The following is a 17664-nucleotide window of genomic DNA, read 5'->3' as shown; positions in this document are numbered from 1 at the left end:
ACTGTGTGCTCTGCAAATTTTATTTGTGTTTTTCTGTATTTGACTTGACCTGTCATTCATATCTTTACATTGATCTTTTAGACTTGGAGCTACTTCAGATTGAGAAGTCATTATTTGACATTCTTCATAGATGCTCCTTGTGCCTCCTCTTTTCAGAAATTTTGCTTTTGGGAGGGAGACAGACAGGGACTGAAATTTTCCTTCCTTACACATGCTATATTTTTTTCTCTCTGTTGCAGATTTGTACAGTGTTAAAGGATGAGAATAAGCAAGCAGTTTTGAAACAGCAGACTTTTCAATTTTTACCTACAGTTGGACAAAGAACAATGTTGTTATTAGATCTTGTTGGAACTCTTTCAAAGAAATTTCATTTTATCAAAGCTGAAATGTTTCACAGACATATCAATTTCAACTAAGTTTTGGGAGGGGTAGGGAGTAATTAGGATCTTAGACCACTGGTGTGAAATGTGGGAGAGACACAGGTCAAGTCCCTGCTCTGCCTGATTTAGAGTGATCTAGGATTAAAAACTCTGCTCTCAGTAAGACCAAGTAGGGACTTGACTATGGGTCTCCCACATCCCAGGCCAGTGCCTTAGTGACCAGGCTACTCACACACAAATCCACTCTTTCTGAATCAAAAAGCTCAAGTTTCAGTTAGAAAACTGATATTTTCACATCATTCCATTTTAGCAAAAACATTCTAAAGGTTTTGGTTTTCTTTCAGTGAAGAATGAAAACAAATTTGGAAATCTCAAAAGTTTCCATGAAACAAAATTGTCCTAGAACACCTCTAATTAATATTAGCTTTACTCATGACTGAATTTGTGACTTGAGCATAGGAGGTATTAATCTGCACATATGAATTAACAAGATTTTTGGGTTCCACCTGGACTATGGAACATAGTAACTATAGACGCTATCTTGATTCTATCACATCAGTTTTCACATTTATTTTTGCCTGTTTTTATTATTGCATGGTCCAGACTTACAAGCCCATATTTTCAAAGCCTGGAGCTACTTTTTCCTCCAGTATGGGCAGTTTTGCACTTGCAATCTTTTATATGTGCAAATGATGGCATTTACTGAGTACTTTGATTTATGGTGTCACTCAGTTGCGAGGATGTCCACAAGATATTGGTTGCACCTGCAAATGACTGCAGGTACATTATGAAAGTCTGTTGCACACAGATGGTCAAATTTTGCTCTCATCTTCACATGAGTAAATCTGAAGTCATCCCATTGGCTGATGGTGGGTCTTTTCTTTGTTGGAAAGTAGATTGCTGTGTGGGTAATGAAAGAGAGAGAGATTGTTAAACTGGAAGTCAGCAATAGTAAGTTTTTAGAGATGATGATGTCAAATATAGTGTTCCATGAATATCTTGTGTATTCTTTGGAGTCTGCTGTGCGTTCTTCCTCACATTCTGAGTTTTCCTTCAGAATCCTTTTTAGTGAGTGATGTGTGGATTTCTGAATCCATGAACTGTACAGTTTATATTTCTGCCTGTGGATTCAAACAGCATATTTATTATTATTGTAATGTAGACTACTTTGGTGAATCTGTTCTAAAATTTTGTTGTGTAGGGGATTTTCACTTGCACATGCTCCTCTGATGGCACCAAGTTTCTTGTTCCTGGTCATTGACATTCCTCTCCCTTTAAATCATATGTCTGTCTCTCTCCTGCACATCACCTGGGGTCATCTATGGAGCCAAGGACTTTCACAATCTTTCCTTCTCCTTCTCTTTCTGTTTTTGTGCCACCTGCTTACCAGCTGAATATCTGCAGAGCCTCCCCAGTTTACCCCATTAAAGTATCTTGACACTCTTGATGTTTGTCAGTGCATCCTTTTGCTTGAACTAGTTCTCCTTCACTTCCATATTGTGGGGAGGGGGAGGGAAACTGGCTCTCCTCCTGCCTCTCTGCTGTGGACCCAATTGATCCATTATTCCCCTGTGCCAGTCAGCTGGCTGAGAAGCCATCAAACAGCTGAGCAGAGCAGCAAGAACAGATCCAGCTCAGTGTATCTGTTAAGTGACTGGAACTTGCTGACCTGTTTGCTGGATTTAGTGTGCTTATCTGGGGTTGGCAGGTTTCCATTTTCAAATGCTGGTCACTTGGGGAGTATGTAATTAAGATGGCAAGGATAAATTTGCATCTGTTGGTACTTTTGTTTCTGACTTGCTTCAGCCAACAAGATAGCAGTACATTGGTTTACAGCATGTAAGTTATTTGGCTAGTGGAAGGGACAGAAATGTCGTAGTTTTTAAGATAAAGACTTAGATTTTCCAGAATGTTCTTTACCCATAAGTTCTATTGTGCCCTATTTAACAGGGTTTTTTTCAAATATCCGCTGTGAACCACTTTCACCTCCTGGCCATTCAGTTCCTTACAAGCATCACCGTGCTTGCAACAATATAACCCAATAGGTATATCAGCTGGGCAGCAGCTGCACAATTAGTAAATATGGAGAAAGTATATTAGCTTATTAATTTTATGTTGATATTATAAATCACAGTTATCTTTCTACAGTATTAGATGCACTAAATGCAAAAGAGGTGGCTCTAAGAAATGGATACATTTTAAAAATTATAAATGTGTTGGGCAAAATGCAGCTATTTTAATTTCAAGTATTTAAATCTGGGCAATATATTATTTAATTCTGTTTTTTTTTCTTTTAAGTGCAGCTTCTAACTCAACACAACGTAGCAGACCTAGATGGACTAATTTCATCTTTTATCATCTTTCTGGGTTTCCCTCATGCTATTCCAGAAGTGCAAACTATCTGGAATAAGAGTGTACAACTCTTTATTCCTCACCAGTTTTTCTGCTGACATTTTTAAAAGCAAATAAAATTCTAACTTGTATGTTTAAAATACTGAAAGCAATTAAACTGGCCAATGTATTTCTAAAAATTAGAAGTCAGACTCATATTCTCTTTCTGGCAACAGTTGTGTTGGATTTTGTATCCAAGAAAAGCTATATTAGTTTGTGTAACATCAGTGGAGTGTAGATCTAAAAACATTAAAAAAAACATTTTTAGTCCTCAGATATCTCTCTGGATATAGTTTTATTTTTTGTTTTTAAAGTGTGTCTTTGGGATAAGAGAACAGGTTACATGCTGAGTGAATTGTACAAAGCTCATTAAGATTATATCAAATAGATAACAATTGACAACATTTATTATCAAATCTGCTAAAAATATTTGCAATCCTGTCATCTGTATCACCAAGATAAGAAGTGACATTCTGCTGTGTGTCTTTTCACAGGATCTGTTGTTCAGCGTGTGTGCTCTCAATATCATCTCCACAATTGTCTGTGCTTTGGCAACTGCAATGTGCTGCATGCAGATGGTTTCTTCTGACGTTTTGCAAATGGTGAGTGCATTTTAATGATAGTTATATTCTCTCTGTCAATATGTACGTTATATGCAGATATGTTTACATGTATGTATTTATAATATATACATGGGGAGGTGTAAAGTCAGTGACGGTTGATGTGGTATAAAAGTTTTGTCTGGAAGATTTTGAAACTGCTAAGACATGACCATTAATTTGACAAGTAACAAGTTCAGTTTTCAGCTATCACACTATCTGTATAAGTGAGTTCTGGTGAATCTAGGCAACTATCCATTAGTGTCTCAGCTGTAGTAGAGGGCATATACACAAAGCAGCAACCGCTGTATATTCAATCATGCACTTTGGTATGCTGCACAGAGTTAGGAGGAAGGACTGGCACAACTAGTTACACAGCCATAGTCCCGTTTAAGCTGGAAAAAATGAGTTTGAACTGATTACAGAAAGACAACCATGTGAGAGTGTAGGCCTCTGGCTCGTGCAAAATACCATTAGCTGCCATTTTACTGCATTTTAATCATGTCACATATGGATACAAAATACCTTTACAGTGAAATGTGCCAGCAACTGGTTACAAACTTGGTCAAAAGTTTTTGTGTGTATGGAGCCTTAAGTAATTGGTGGGGGAGAGTGGGGTGGTGGTGGTGGGATATATTTATTAGTAGGTGCAATGCAGTCATGGCTCCAAACATGCATTGTAAATGCAGTTTCTCACTGGTGCATAACATAAGTTGTGCATATGTGCGTGTTTATAAATAGACATGCAGTGCTTGTTCCATAATCCTTCTTTCGTGTCATAAACAGCATTGAGAATGAGTTCTGTCAATTCAGTTCATGAGACAGTGTGTGTAAAATATTAATCAAAAGAAGATTTTTATCATATGGTGTATTTTGTACAGAACCATAGGTCTGTTTTTTTTTTTCCTTTTCTGTAAATGATCTCAGCTGCAAGATGCCTGATAACTAAAGGTCCTGATCACAAAGGAGTTTTCTCACCTTTCAGTAATGAAAGGGAGAATAACTGATGCTCAGACCTGATAAGATCAGTCTGTCTAGCATAACAATAATGTCATGCACCCAGGAGTGTAGTCATGAATATTCAGAGAAATTTAACTCATGATTGTTTTATGTCATTTAGCAGCACATTTCTCTGGAACAAAAACATACAGATGACAATGTTCCCACTGGAATATTAAAGTGCTTGGTTGCTCTTCTTTTTCTGATGGCCATGATTAGCCTGAAGATTATTCATTTCCCTACTCTCTGAACCACAATCAATACTTTTTCTTTCTGATCCCCTTCTCTGAAAAGCATGTACAAAAAAGATAGGAACTTAAATAGGAAATAAAATGAGTTAGCCTTGAAAATGTATTTATATTTCTCCCCCTTTTCCCACTTTCATTTCTCTTGTTCTTTGTTCTCTCTGATTCTGCATTTTGAGTCTCTTTTCTCACCTTCTGTTCTGCATCTTGTTTCTGTTTTGTTTCTTCCCTTATATTTATCTTCCAATTCTACATGTTTTGTAGCTATCCCATATTTCTTTCTTCTCATAGCCTTAGACATCCTTCTTCTATTTTTCTTGCTTTCAGAGACAAGAGGTCCTGAAGAGTCTATCTTTCCTCTCCTCAAGGTATCCATATTTTTTCATATTTATCCCCGATATTTTCCCCTCTCTTCCTTTCCTTCAGCTTTCTGGGGCCAGATCTCCAGCTAATGTAAATCAGCCTAGCTACACTGAAGTCACACTTCCTTACATTAGCTGAACATCTGGCCCAGAGGTTTTCTTTGCTTTTCACTGTCCTAACCCCAGTGGTCCTGTTCACACAAAAACTTTTAACCAAGTTTGTTTCTCCTCTTTCCTCCGGAGGCTCCGCAGTATGATTCACTTCCTTGCTTACAAGTTCATGTTCCTTGTTTCTGCTGCTACTTCCTCCTCACTAAAGCACAGCACATCCCTGTTGCCAACTTGTGACAGGCGGGTTTCACCTTGGCGATGTTAAGATAGTAACGTGGGGAAATGCTTGCAGTTGTAGATTAAAATGATTTAAATATTATAACATATTTCACTCAGTGCTCTGTTATTACTCAGTAGAATAGTTAGATCCTCCTCCTATGTCAATAGAATATACTACTTCATTACCATCTATAATCAGGCTGCAGGGAACAATCCTGCCCTGATGTAAACTATACATAGTAAACTATATAGTCCACTCTGTCTCTTCTATCTATGATTTTCTATTCTGCATTAGTGTGTTCCTTGCCCCAAAAGTTAGCCAGATGGGAAGAACTTCTTATTTGTTATTAGGACTCCATAGTGGGCTTTGGATAACAGCTGTTGATAATGAGGGTGGCTTTTTTAATCACATTATATAATTCTGTTGTAGTATCCAAATTTCCCTGTGGATGATGTAATTCCCATATGCTATAGGTGTTCTATTGCTTAGCAACACAGAGCTTAACAAATCTGCAGCTATGCTTCATGAATCTTCTTCTTTCTTTATGGCTTATGCATACAATAGTTGTCCAGATTCACATGTTGAAACTCACTGTATTTTATTACATATAGACATTTACATTATGTACATTTGATGCACTGATCTTGGATGAGTTGTCCAGAAATGCTACATATTTGTACCAACCTTTAGGGTAAATTTGCCTGTGAATTTGAAGATCCTTAGTTGTTAAAAAAAACAAACCTGTACTTTCAAGCCTTAAGGAAAATCTATTAATTCTAGTTTTCTGCTAACAGCTCCCTCCTTGGAATCACAAGTCTAAAACCCATAGATTTTTGAATCACGATAAACAGTTCTGCCATCTGTACCTGAAGATGTAAAACTGAACCGGCAGCTCCACATGAATTCATCGATATAAGCATAAATAAATGTGTTTCCAGTTGTCCTCATAGAGACTTTTTTTTTTTTTTTTTTACTGTCTAGACAAGGAAACTGATCACAAATAATTCTAAACTCAATTAACTACTTTGAGCATAAAGTTTAAGCTTTTTATTTGTTCCCATATGTATTGCAAGAATAAGCATGTGAAATCAAAGACCTTGACGAAATGCATGGTGATTACACTTGTCTATATTATTCATCGCTTGGAGTCTAACTGTACCACCTTCTTGATTTTTTTTTCTAATCCAGTATTGCTTAACACAAGCTAGGCTCTCCTTGCTTTTTATGTATGTTCTTTTTAAATGTCACTTTTTTCATAGTCCTCATTTAATTTTACATTTGCTTATGATAATCTCATAACTGATCGTGGGTGGTGTTCAAACACCACCTGTCTGTACAGTGCTGTTACTTACTTGTAAGCAATGTTTAAACTGTATATTTTAAATTAAATTTAGAGCTCTGTTTTTAGCATTATCCCCCAACCCTTTTAAAATAATACTCTCTTCAAATTCAAATTTCGATACTCTTTGTCATCTAAAGTACTACCTTGCTCTGCAGGAAGCTGCATATGAATCTTTAGGGCAGAGATCATCCTTCCATTACTTGTGGTACAGAGTCTAATAGAGTGAGGCCCAGTTCCTTACTGGGACCTCTTCGTGCTACAAAATTCAAATAGTAACTAATAATAATCAAGGAATAAATGTACCAGAACCTTGGCATTTGATTAGGATTAACCCCCTTTTTTTTATAATTCTAAAATTCTGCACATGGCCACCTTCAACATGACCTTGTCTGTTTGATGCTATATCACTGACTCGGTTTTCAATGGTATGTGTTGGATTCCAAACAAAAAAGCTTCCAACTGTGTACTGAGTAGTAGCTTCACCACCACCACAAAAACAAAGGAGCTGCTTGAGATCCTGATCTGTAAGTAAATTGTTCAAAAATTAGCATAGCTTTCAAAAAAGGCAGCATGATGAAACATGCATGGGAGATGCAACTGATGATGCATGTGAACTTGTTTAATGTAGGAATGCATTTAATTTTTTAGCCCCATGGAAAATACTGACTCCTAAATAGAACTATGTGGGAAATGGTTTTCCCATCCCATCAAAAATTTTGAGATTTCAAAAAGTGTCCCATTCTATTTTGGGGTTAAATTTTCCCGAAAAATGAGACTCGCACTCTAGAATAGCCAATTGCCCAGTGGTTAAGGCACTTACGTGGGACTAGGGAGACCAAAGTTCAAGTCCCTGCTCTAGCTGTATAGCCCTAACCACCAGGATACAGTGTCATTTCTCCCTGGCTCAGTGAATACTTACTAAGGTGGATCACTCAGCTAGAAAAGATTGAGAGAGCCGCTAGTTTGGTGGTTAGGGCACTTGTGGGGTGTGGCAGATGCTCAAGTTCCTGCCGTTAATTAGGGACTTGAACCTGGATCCCACATCCATGGTGACTGCCCTCACCACTGGAATATTGGCTATTATCATTTTAACCAGAAATTCCAACCTGGACCTAAGAAGTCTTTCAAGATGAAAGTTTCATCAAATCTGATATATTTCTGAAAACAAGTGCCCATGAGCAGTTCTTTTTTAAACGAAACAGCATTTTCAGATAAAAAGTTTTCATCAGAAAATTCCCAGTCAGATCTACTTCTAAATAAAATTGTCTGTTTAGTAGTAATCAGCCAGAATCTGCTGTCTGACTCATGATCATAAGGCAAGGAAAGACAGGCCCAGTATTTTTAACCCAAGAAATCCAGTATATTTCTGTTATTTCATTTGATTTTTTGAACCTAATAAAACCTAAAAATAAGTTTGCCTAATTATAATATATTGTGTTGCTTGATTTACTATCTGACAGCTTAATTAAAATAAATGCACTGGAACAATATCTACCCCTTACATTTTCAAAGCAGTTTACAAGGATTTACCTCCACAGCTCCCGCTGAAGTCCGTAGATACATGTAGTTAACATCTGGCACAGCACTCTTGGTAGTGTACGTACAGCACATGTTCTGTAATGATTTATATCTCAAATATACACAGGGTGGAGGTAGTGGGGGGTCTCACACTTCACAGTTTTGGTAGGCCAGGTTTGTTGCACATACCACACCAGTGGCTTCTTGCATTCCTTCATCATCCCTGTTAGCTCCCATTCCCATCTGTTTCAGTAACTCCTCCTGCCAGATATTCTGAGAGTCTCCCAATCCAGAGTCCCCATTTTCCCCCACCGTGGCAGAGTTTCTGTGTGTGTCCCCATTCCCTGAGTTTCCTCTCTGCCACCATTCCCCCAGTCTGCCCACAGGACAATGGCTTTGTGTACCGTCTTGCCCTTCCCCCCTTCCCCCACACCAGGGTCCTCAATCTCCTGCTACTAAGGGTTCTGTATGCCTCCTAGCCTCACGTTTCCCATTCTACCCCCATTGCCAGGGGCTCCGGTCTGTCCCCATCCCCCACTTTCCCACCTTCCCCCCCATGGGAGTGGCTCTCTGTTCATGCCCATTCCTCCCAACCTGGAATTTCCCAATTTTCCCCCAATAGGGATTCTTTGTGTCCTCCCTTACCCTCTTCCCCTCATACAAGGGCCCCCCACTCTTCCCTTAAGCCAGAGGCTATCTGCTTCCCCATTTCCTTCTCCCCCTATGACAGTTCTCAGGGGACCTGGGACAGTGACTTGCCTTCTTTCCCCCTGCTTTCAGAGTGAAGGAGTCTTGCTTTTGCCTGGCAGATTATCATGCTTCCACACGTTTTAACAACCTCTCTCCAAGAGAGGAAAGAGTGAGGTTCACTTGGGAAATGAGTATCTGTATAATGAATGAGATAAAGAGCAATAAGGAGAGGAAAGTGGAAAAGGGCTGCTTTAATGATGATATGCGAGACCAACACCAATGTGTTTTTTTGGGGAAATGGACTGCTAACGGGAGCTTCTTCAATATTTTGGCATCTTACGTTGCAGAGTTGCATATCCACTTGTCAGATAAGTTAAATTTAAGTAGACTTTTCAGCCAGTAAGAAATTTCATATCCAGATTTGGTGTATAAAACACTGCCTACCCCCCCCCTTTTGTGCAACCCCCCTAGGATAAATGTAATCTAACTGCAAGTTCAGCAAATGGGGTCTGCTTAGACTTTTACTGTAAACACTCATGGGAACAGTTCAGCTGGGACAGTGACTTGCCTTCTTTCCCCCTGCTTTCAGAGTGAAGGAGTCTTGCTTTTGCCTGGCAGATTATCAGCTCCCTAACACCACCAGCCTTTCAGCCGCTTGAGCAGTTTCCTCTGGACTATGCCAGCCCTAACTTCAGGTTAACAATAGGGGCACCCCATGCATCATTCCCGTGTGATATCCAGCCCCAGAAACTGGCTACTCATAGAAATAATCCCAGATCCTCTGCTCACAAAGGGGCAGTGTACCCCAGTTTACTAGCTTTAGCTTAAACCACACAGCACTTGTGAGCACTTTAAAATAAATTTATTTAAGAAAAAACTAAAGATTTAACTAGAAACAAGAGAGAATGGTGGGAACAAATGGCTGTAATGTGAACCTGGTCACAAAACGAGAACTTGGGTCAACAGTTTTAATAGTTACTGTTCCTGTCTAATGGAGTAGGTTTTCCTCACAAAGTTCAGCCTATTGCAGAGTTGGCTTGTTTCACAAGAACCAGGGTCCAAACATTCATGAAAACATCCTTGCTCCACAAAAGTTTTTCCCAGTGAATGGATCCAGAATGCATCCCTCTCCTCTGTCTTATACTGAAAACAGCCTTTTGTTTCCTTTTTTCTTTTTTAAACCTTCCTGTGGTTTTGATTGTTTGCAGTTGCCTTTGGTGGTTTCCCATTCAAAGTCTTGGTATTGCACAAGGCTAAACAACTGGACCTTCCATCACCAGCTAAACAAGACAGGGTGACAACTCCCCATTATCCAAGTATGCCATCTTGGAGTCACGTCTTCACAGCAGGGCAACCCAAGCTCCCTATCAGGCCAGGATTCTGTTTCTCCCTCTTCCTGCTCCCCACCATACCAGGGGCTCTGTTCTCCTGATTGCATTCTCCTCCCCCATACCAAGGGTTCTATGTATGTCCCCTTTCCCTAAATTCCTCCTTTCTTCCCCCGGGATTGGATGGGAAGAATGAACATCTAGTTTCCTCTCTTTCCCACCTTGGAACACGCTTTGAGGAGGCAGGACATTAGGAGGGAGAAAGGAAGCCTGCTTTTGTCCCCTTCTGGATGAGCATCCACCCCATGGCTCCCAGAAGGAGTGCAATTATTTCTACTCTGTGTGTTGGAAAGAGAAGGCATATGTGGGTCAACATGTTAAACTCTGTTAGGAAGATGAGCAGGGTTATCATTGTTCTGATAGCCAAAAATGGGTGCTATAAACAGATGACAATGACTTCATTTGTCCCTCATTTCCCTGCTTGCAATGCTCTGATTTTTCCCCAAAATCAATAATCTATTCATTTCTTGAACATTCCCTTAAATTTTTAAATTGATCAGAGTGACATTCCGTCATTATTGCATTACATGAATACAGACAAACAGATTTATACCATTGAGTTGTGTGTAAGGCCTCACAGGCTCAGCCAATTAGATGTAATAGGTTATGGTTTTATGCTTATTTAGATGTAAATTATATATTTAATCAAGAGTTTATTTAAGGCATTTCAGGATTCAGTTTACAGGGTATTTATTCACTTATTACTTGGCTAAATTCTAACACGCTTCTGAAAAATTACCCCTTAAAATGTTGCCATATATTCTTGTATGAGTGTCTTCAAAGACTCATTAACTTATCTCTCTGATGGGATAATATTAAAGAACAACCTTGATTAATCAAATCTCATGATGGACATTTGGTAATCTAGGAAATTTTCAGTGTAATAAATAGACATCAGAGGACAAGACCCTATTGTATACTAGAGAACTCAAGATAAATGAGGTTTAGATATTCAGGATTGAATTGTATACATTATTTGCTGTTGTCATGATTGTCACACTCCATGTTAATAAGTTAACATCGTAGGAGTTTTTTAAAACCTCCCAAATCTCTCAGCCTCCTTGCTTGGCAGGTGTTCCACTCAGAACATGCACGCATCAGTTTCTTATCACTTATTAGATATTATTTGTAAAAATAATTGGTGCTTGTGTAACTAGTAAAGGAATAAAAGTACTATTAAGAACCTGCGACAGAACAAACAGACCTTTGGTGAGAGTGCCACATCCAACTCTGCTAATGGTATTAATTTCTCACTCACAGATCTGTTGGGAAGATTGGCTAGTATTTTTAGTATGTTGTAATTTTATATTCCTCTTTTCTTTACTTTTGTACTGGCATGACAATAATTCATCCAACGAAGTGGGTATTCACCCACGAAAGCTCATGCTCCAATACGTTTGTTAGTCTATAAGGTGCCACAGAACTCTGCCATTTTTACAGATCCAGACTAACACAGCTACCCCTCTGATACTTATCACCAATAGTAGTTGGTCCAATAAAGATATTACCTTACCCACCTTGTCTCTCTAACTTTTTGTTTAATAATTGCCCCTATTTTCTATTCTCTAGTATATTTATATAGAGTCTTTTAAAGGGATAAGGCCTTGGGGTGTGTGTTTCACCTGGTCCTTTTTGGAGGAAAATATAGTGAGCCAGTTTTAGGTGGCGGTTCTTGGATTGTGCTGTTAAAATCCAATTCTGTTTAACAAGAAAAATGTTCACAGAAGGAGAGAGACAAGAATAGCAAAAGATAAGAAAATGCAGCTCTTGTTTCTGATGCTTGCAGTTCAGGAACAGGCACAGCATATGGCACAAGATGAAATTAGCCACTCTGGAACTCCAGTTTTACTCTCTGGGCTAGGAAGAATATTTTTCTAGGTTGCTCCTGTTCCAGTGTAGTCAGTTTGGATATTGGCACATCCCTTCCCATCCTCCCCTTTCTCTTCCTGGGGGAATTCTGCACCAAAACATTAAAAATTCTGTGCACAATATTTTAAAATTTTGCATATTTTATTTGTCAAAATAGCACAATATAATCCAGTTTCAATTATTTTGGTAATTTTATTTCAAAATACCTGTCAGCAAGTATGTCTGTAACAATAGAGACAAAAAAAACGATTCAGGAAATAGATTTCTTACTAGGCATATCAGTACAAAACTTTGAGTAATCATTCATTTAAACTACAATACAGAGACATATTTCCCACACCCTTCAGAAGCAGTGCAAAGACTTGTGGCAGTCGGGGTAATGGAGGAGTTGAGGAAGAGGGAAGTAATTGCTGGGTAGTGAATTGCCCGGGAGTGAATCTGGAGGGTTGTTGGGTATGGGTGGAAGAAGTATGGAATAGGGTTTTTTGGAGAAGGGGGGATTGTTAGGGAGTTGGGGAACCTCCCTCATGCAGACCCTGGCTGACCACTAGCCTCTCTTATTTAGTCAGGCATATCTGCCCCTGTCCCCATACGTCTCTGCACCCTCATCAGCCACCTCTCTCCCACTTGTGCCCCCAACTAGCCATTCTGAACTCCAGTCTGTGACACACACACCCCAGCAGCCTCATGTGCCCCACGCTGTCTGTCCCCCACATACCGCATGCCTCCTCACCTAGCCCCACAAGCAGGGTGCTGTGAGGAACACATCCTCTTCTCTTCCCTATCCGCAGCTGGCTGCTCCCATCCTGGAACATCTACCCTCTGTTCTGGCACCACAGCAGCCCCTGGTATGGTGGCATTCTGTAATTTGAAGAAATGTCCATCATGTCCATTATGGTGGCATTCTGTAATTTGAAGAAATGTCCATTAATGATCAGGCCATCGGTTCCAAAGGTATTTTATTTCAACTTTAAGGCAGCTTTAAATTCACATCTTGATTAACGAATGACTATTGTATTCATGCCATTAACTTCTAAAATTTAGCTTCCAGAATTAGGCAAAATAACATTGGAAATTGATTCTAACCATGCTAAAGCATTAATTGCATCCTCTCCAGACTTTCTTCAACTCCTAGAACACTGATATATTATCACTCATAAAACCAGTGTTATCCTTCATTGTGTATTCACCCTTTATCACCATCACTGTTATTAACAGTTCATCATATTACTTATATAGTATCTGAAACAATCCCTTATTGTGCACAGGAAATAAGTTAATGATGAAACACAAACTGTAGCATTTAATTACTGTTGTCGTCAGTCATTATAATTCAGAGTGTGTCTTGTGAAGTTAACTGAACAGACTCTTTGCGTTACCTAATTGAATATAGCAAATTGCTTAACAAATTTTTATCATGCACTTGCATTCAACTTTTATGTAATACAATCATACCATCGTAGGCTGTGATCTTGAATGTGCTGCTGCCATCAGTAGCATAGAGCACATTAAATAGGAGATCTGTAAGGAAAACAGTACTCTTCAGGAACCATTGTCTGTTTTATATGAGGGTTCTATTATTTAATGTGAGCTTAACAGTAAACTCTGTGTGTGTGTGTGTGTGTGAGAGAGAGAGAGGGCCACTTTCTGATCTCAATTACAGTGGTGAAAAATCCAGATTAGTTCCTTCAGTGGGCTTCTTTGGATTTATACCAAAAGAAAGCAGAATTTTCCTCCCTAAGGAGAAACTAGAACTTACATTGGGTTGTAATAGACGATTTAAAGTGCCAGACAAAGAAAATTTTATATTCTGAGACCTTTCTACTAATTTGTATTTTCAATGGCATGAGTTTCCTATTAATGTCCATGGAAAATTTTATTAATTGGAAGTGTAAAGTTTTCTATGGTGCAAGATTTGTAGGCATGCGCATAGAAAGCTGTAAGTATTGGTTGTGAAAAGTGGGGTAACTAGTGGCCTCTTCTGAAGAGATCTAACATCAAGAAATCAGTCCACATAGAAATGCAGTTTGTTGATAGTGTGGTGGGATGAAAGTCATGTTCCTTTTGTCCACGCCAAATCTATCCTCTTGATTATTAGAAACCAGGGGCAGCTCCAGGCACCAGCATGCCAAGCGCATGCTTGGGGTGGCAAGCCATGGGGGGCGCTCTGCTGGTAGCTGCGAGGGCAGCAGGTAGGTTGCCTTCGGCGGCATGCCTGTGGAGGGTCCGCTGGTCCTGCCTGCCGTGGTGGGGGCGGCAAAATACCTAGAGCCACCCCTGTTAGAAACTGTACAGTATGCCCTTAATGCTGTTAGTCAGTTCAATGCCTAGGCGTTTAACCCCACCGTCCTGGCCAAATTCTAATTTCAGTAACTACATTATACTTACCTAAATTTCCTGTCTCCTTTTATTGAATGAAGTGTTCTTTCTCACTGGACTGCTGTGTAGTGTTGCTGGAGGTTGTTAAACATTACTGTATTTTGTCGCATAGGTGGCAGTGCTGAGGCAGTGGGCAAAGTAATTCCTCTATACAGCATATATGGTTGCATAATTATTTAGAGACTTTTGTAAAGTGTTTTGGCATCTGTTGGATGAATGATCACTGTTTACTCTTAGAAACACAAGAAAAATAAATGTTCTCTTTTGGGAAGAACAAAAACAGGTCAGAAAGAAATTAGAATTTTCTTTTTCTAGTCTTTTACTTTTAAATCCCAAAATAAACTCAATTTATATTTCACTGTATAAAAAGAATAATTTTTCCACTGTAAAAAGACTATTCTATTTTACTGTCACCTCTTCATTTAGGAAGTGCTGCTATTATCCCTTTTAAGCACCTGCTGTGGGCCTATCGTGTATTTTTAGTGCTACATTACTAAGATTAAGAAAATCTTCCACTTTAATTGTATGTATTGCACAAACTCTCTCTAGTAGTATAAATCCACTAAAGCTGTCATGGCAGTTACTAACCTTTTGTAGAGGTTACAGTTTTCAGAAAGGTATCTAATTAAACATTTATGGACCAGCGATGAACTTGTGACTTTGTGCATTGAGGCCTGATGCTAGTCAATTTCTTAAGCGTGTATGATAAAAGAAAGGTTAAGTACTGTATGGGCTAGTATTTACAGTGCTAGGTTTCTACACTATAACCATAAATTGTAAATACTAAGCCAACAGAGTTTTTAAATGTCAAAATTTTGCATTATGATATAGGAAGGAGGAGGTGTTTAAGCAAATATGGCGTTGTTACTTTGTGCATCAGAAGGCTATAGTGTAGTATTTTTTGTAGTTCTTTGGTATGTTGTATTGGGTGAAAGTATCTTCAACATGATAGTCTTGTAATTATGCAACTCTTTGAATACCTGTGAGTCCTACTCCACAATAATGATTATTATATCTCTAAAGCACCACAGGAAAGTAATGTTTCATTATGACTGAAGCAGATGTGTGTTGTTATGATTGATTAGCAGTTTTCCATTATTGTTATGGAAAGGTAGTCATCTGTTCATTAAGGTGGCTTAATGTTACCAGTGAAGGTTGGTTATAAGATCAATTTCAAACCCTTCCCTCAACTGAGGGATTGAGTCTTTCCCTGGTATACAGAATCTTGTACCTAAAGTATTATTTGACTCCTGCAATATGTCCTGGGAAGAAATGCTTATTTGTGTTTTTTTTCCAAGACTTAATAAAAATAAATATTACATCTTATTCAGCATAACTAACGTCTCATATATCCCCATCACAGCTGCTGCCACAATTACCCTGGCTCAGTGGTTCTCAACCCACAGGCCGCTTGCGGCCCAATTAGCACACAGACGTGGCCCAGCTGTGTGCTAAAAAAAATTCAGAGTTTGCTTCATCTCATTCCTGGTCCCAGCAGGAGCAGGGCCGGCTGAGAAGGATATGTATCACGGAGCCCTGCTGGAGCGCTCCCTGCCAGCAGAGAAGGCAAAGCAGCCCCTTCTGGCAGTGGAGATGCTCAGCTAGTTGCTTCCTCCTTCCCCGTGCTGCACAGACACGTAGAGTTGCCAAATGTCCGGTTTTTGACCGGAAAGCCTGGTCGAAAAGGCAGCCTGACAGTGTCCATCAGATCTACTGACCCAGAGCCAAAAGTTTGGTTGCCACAGGCAAGGGGATGCTCACTTGGCCCCTTTGCTCGACTGAGGCTGGCTGCTCCAGGATGTCGTGTCTTGGTTCTAGTGTCTGTCATCATCCTCTTCTATGTGTCCTGGGTCCAGTTTCTCTACAACGGTGAATGCCCATGGGAGGGCAGGGCAAGGGAGTGGGTTGGGGAGAGGAGAGGGATAGAGAGATAGGGCAAGAGGAAGAGAGGGGGATGACTGACAGTGCTACCACCTCACTTCTGGGCATCTCAGACAGAAGCATCCAGAGAAATGGGGAGGAGACATGTGCCCACCCACTTGCTACAGCCTCGTGTCACCTCTAGGGGAATGAGCATGCTGCAAGCTGCAGCGCCTTCTGGGCTGTGTGCAGCAGACAGGGCCCCCCTGCCCATCCTATGCTGGCCATGTCCAGACCCAGAGCTCACAGCTAGAGCAGGAGGCTGCTCTGTAAGTCCTGTCTCTGAGGGAGGAGCTGGTGGAAATTTGTCCTATGGGTGGCTTCCCAGCTAGTGTCCCCCATGGCTCAGTGGGTGAACTCACCTCAGCCCCTGACTGTCTGGGGGCGGCATGGAGGGACATGTGCCCAAGCTGGCAGCCACAGCAGGCAGGGTGGGTTGGAGCCTTCACACACACACACACACACCCATGCAATCTCTGCCATCCTTAGCAGTGCCCCTCTCTGGCCTGGAAAGTGCCCCGGTGTTGAGCCCCACGTAGGGCTGAGTGCATGCTTCTGGTACCCCCTGCACTGAGCGGGGCCCGGAGCAGCCCCCTCCATCCTAGCTGCATCACCTCCATAGTCACTACCACCAGATAGAGGTCAGTGTCCATTCACCCATGCACAGAGACAGCAACTGGGCAGCCTCCAGCAGGGCTCTGCCCCTTCCGCAGATGAGGTGAGGGGCACCGAGGGCACAGAGCTGCTGTGTGCCACACGCCATGCACGCTGCCACCTGCATTACAGAATAGCAGCTTAGACGAAGGCACAGTGCTGACGCTGCAGCTGTTTTGTGGGCCCAGCTCAGGCAAGGCTTAAAGTGGGCAGAATCAGAAGGGGTCACGGTGCTGGCAAAAAAGAATTAAAAATGGTGTTGGGTCACTGAGGGGTGCCCTTTAAGCTCTGCCTTCCAAGTGCATGAACATTAATTCATCTGGTATTATCATAGACACCCTGCTAACATACACACATGCTTTTTCCAGTCCACTTTAAGCACTGAGCTCAGGGATTCACAACTATCTTGCAGTGATCAACAGCCCAGGACAATCCCAACTATTGTACAGAAACTGGTTAATTCTACCACCCCCCCAAGCCCCAAATATTATAAACTTTACTATGATAAAGCCTAAAAAGTGAAAACTCACTGTCACATTTTCTCCGTGTCTTCCTCCTCCTCGAGCCAGCTGCGGACACTAGGCTCCGTGCTCTCCA

General features: G+C 40.5%; 1 protein-coding gene across 1 annotated transcript in view; it reads left to right on the top strand.

The window, feature by feature from the left end:
- ENTREP2 (endosomal transmembrane epsin interactor 2) overlaps nucleotides 1-17664 on the top strand; it is a 520309-nt gene that overhangs the window by 419390 nt on the left and 83255 nt on the right. The window contains exon 5 of the mRNA XM_075069089.1: nucleotides 3266-3373. Coding sequence (XP_074925190.1) covers nucleotides 3266-3373 — 108 coding nt within the window. The remainder of the gene's footprint in view (nucleotides 1-3265; nucleotides 3374-17664) is intronic.

The sequence above is a fragment of the Chelonoidis abingdonii genome, chromosome 9 (genome assembly GCF_003597395.2).
Source record: "Chelonoidis abingdonii isolate Lonesome George chromosome 9, CheloAbing_2.0, whole genome shotgun sequence".
NCBI classification, from domain to species: Eukaryota; Metazoa; Chordata; order Testudines; family Testudinidae; genus Chelonoidis; species Chelonoidis abingdonii.
Note: the sequence above shows the minus strand (reverse complement) of the source record. Positions and strands in the feature narration are given on the sequence as shown.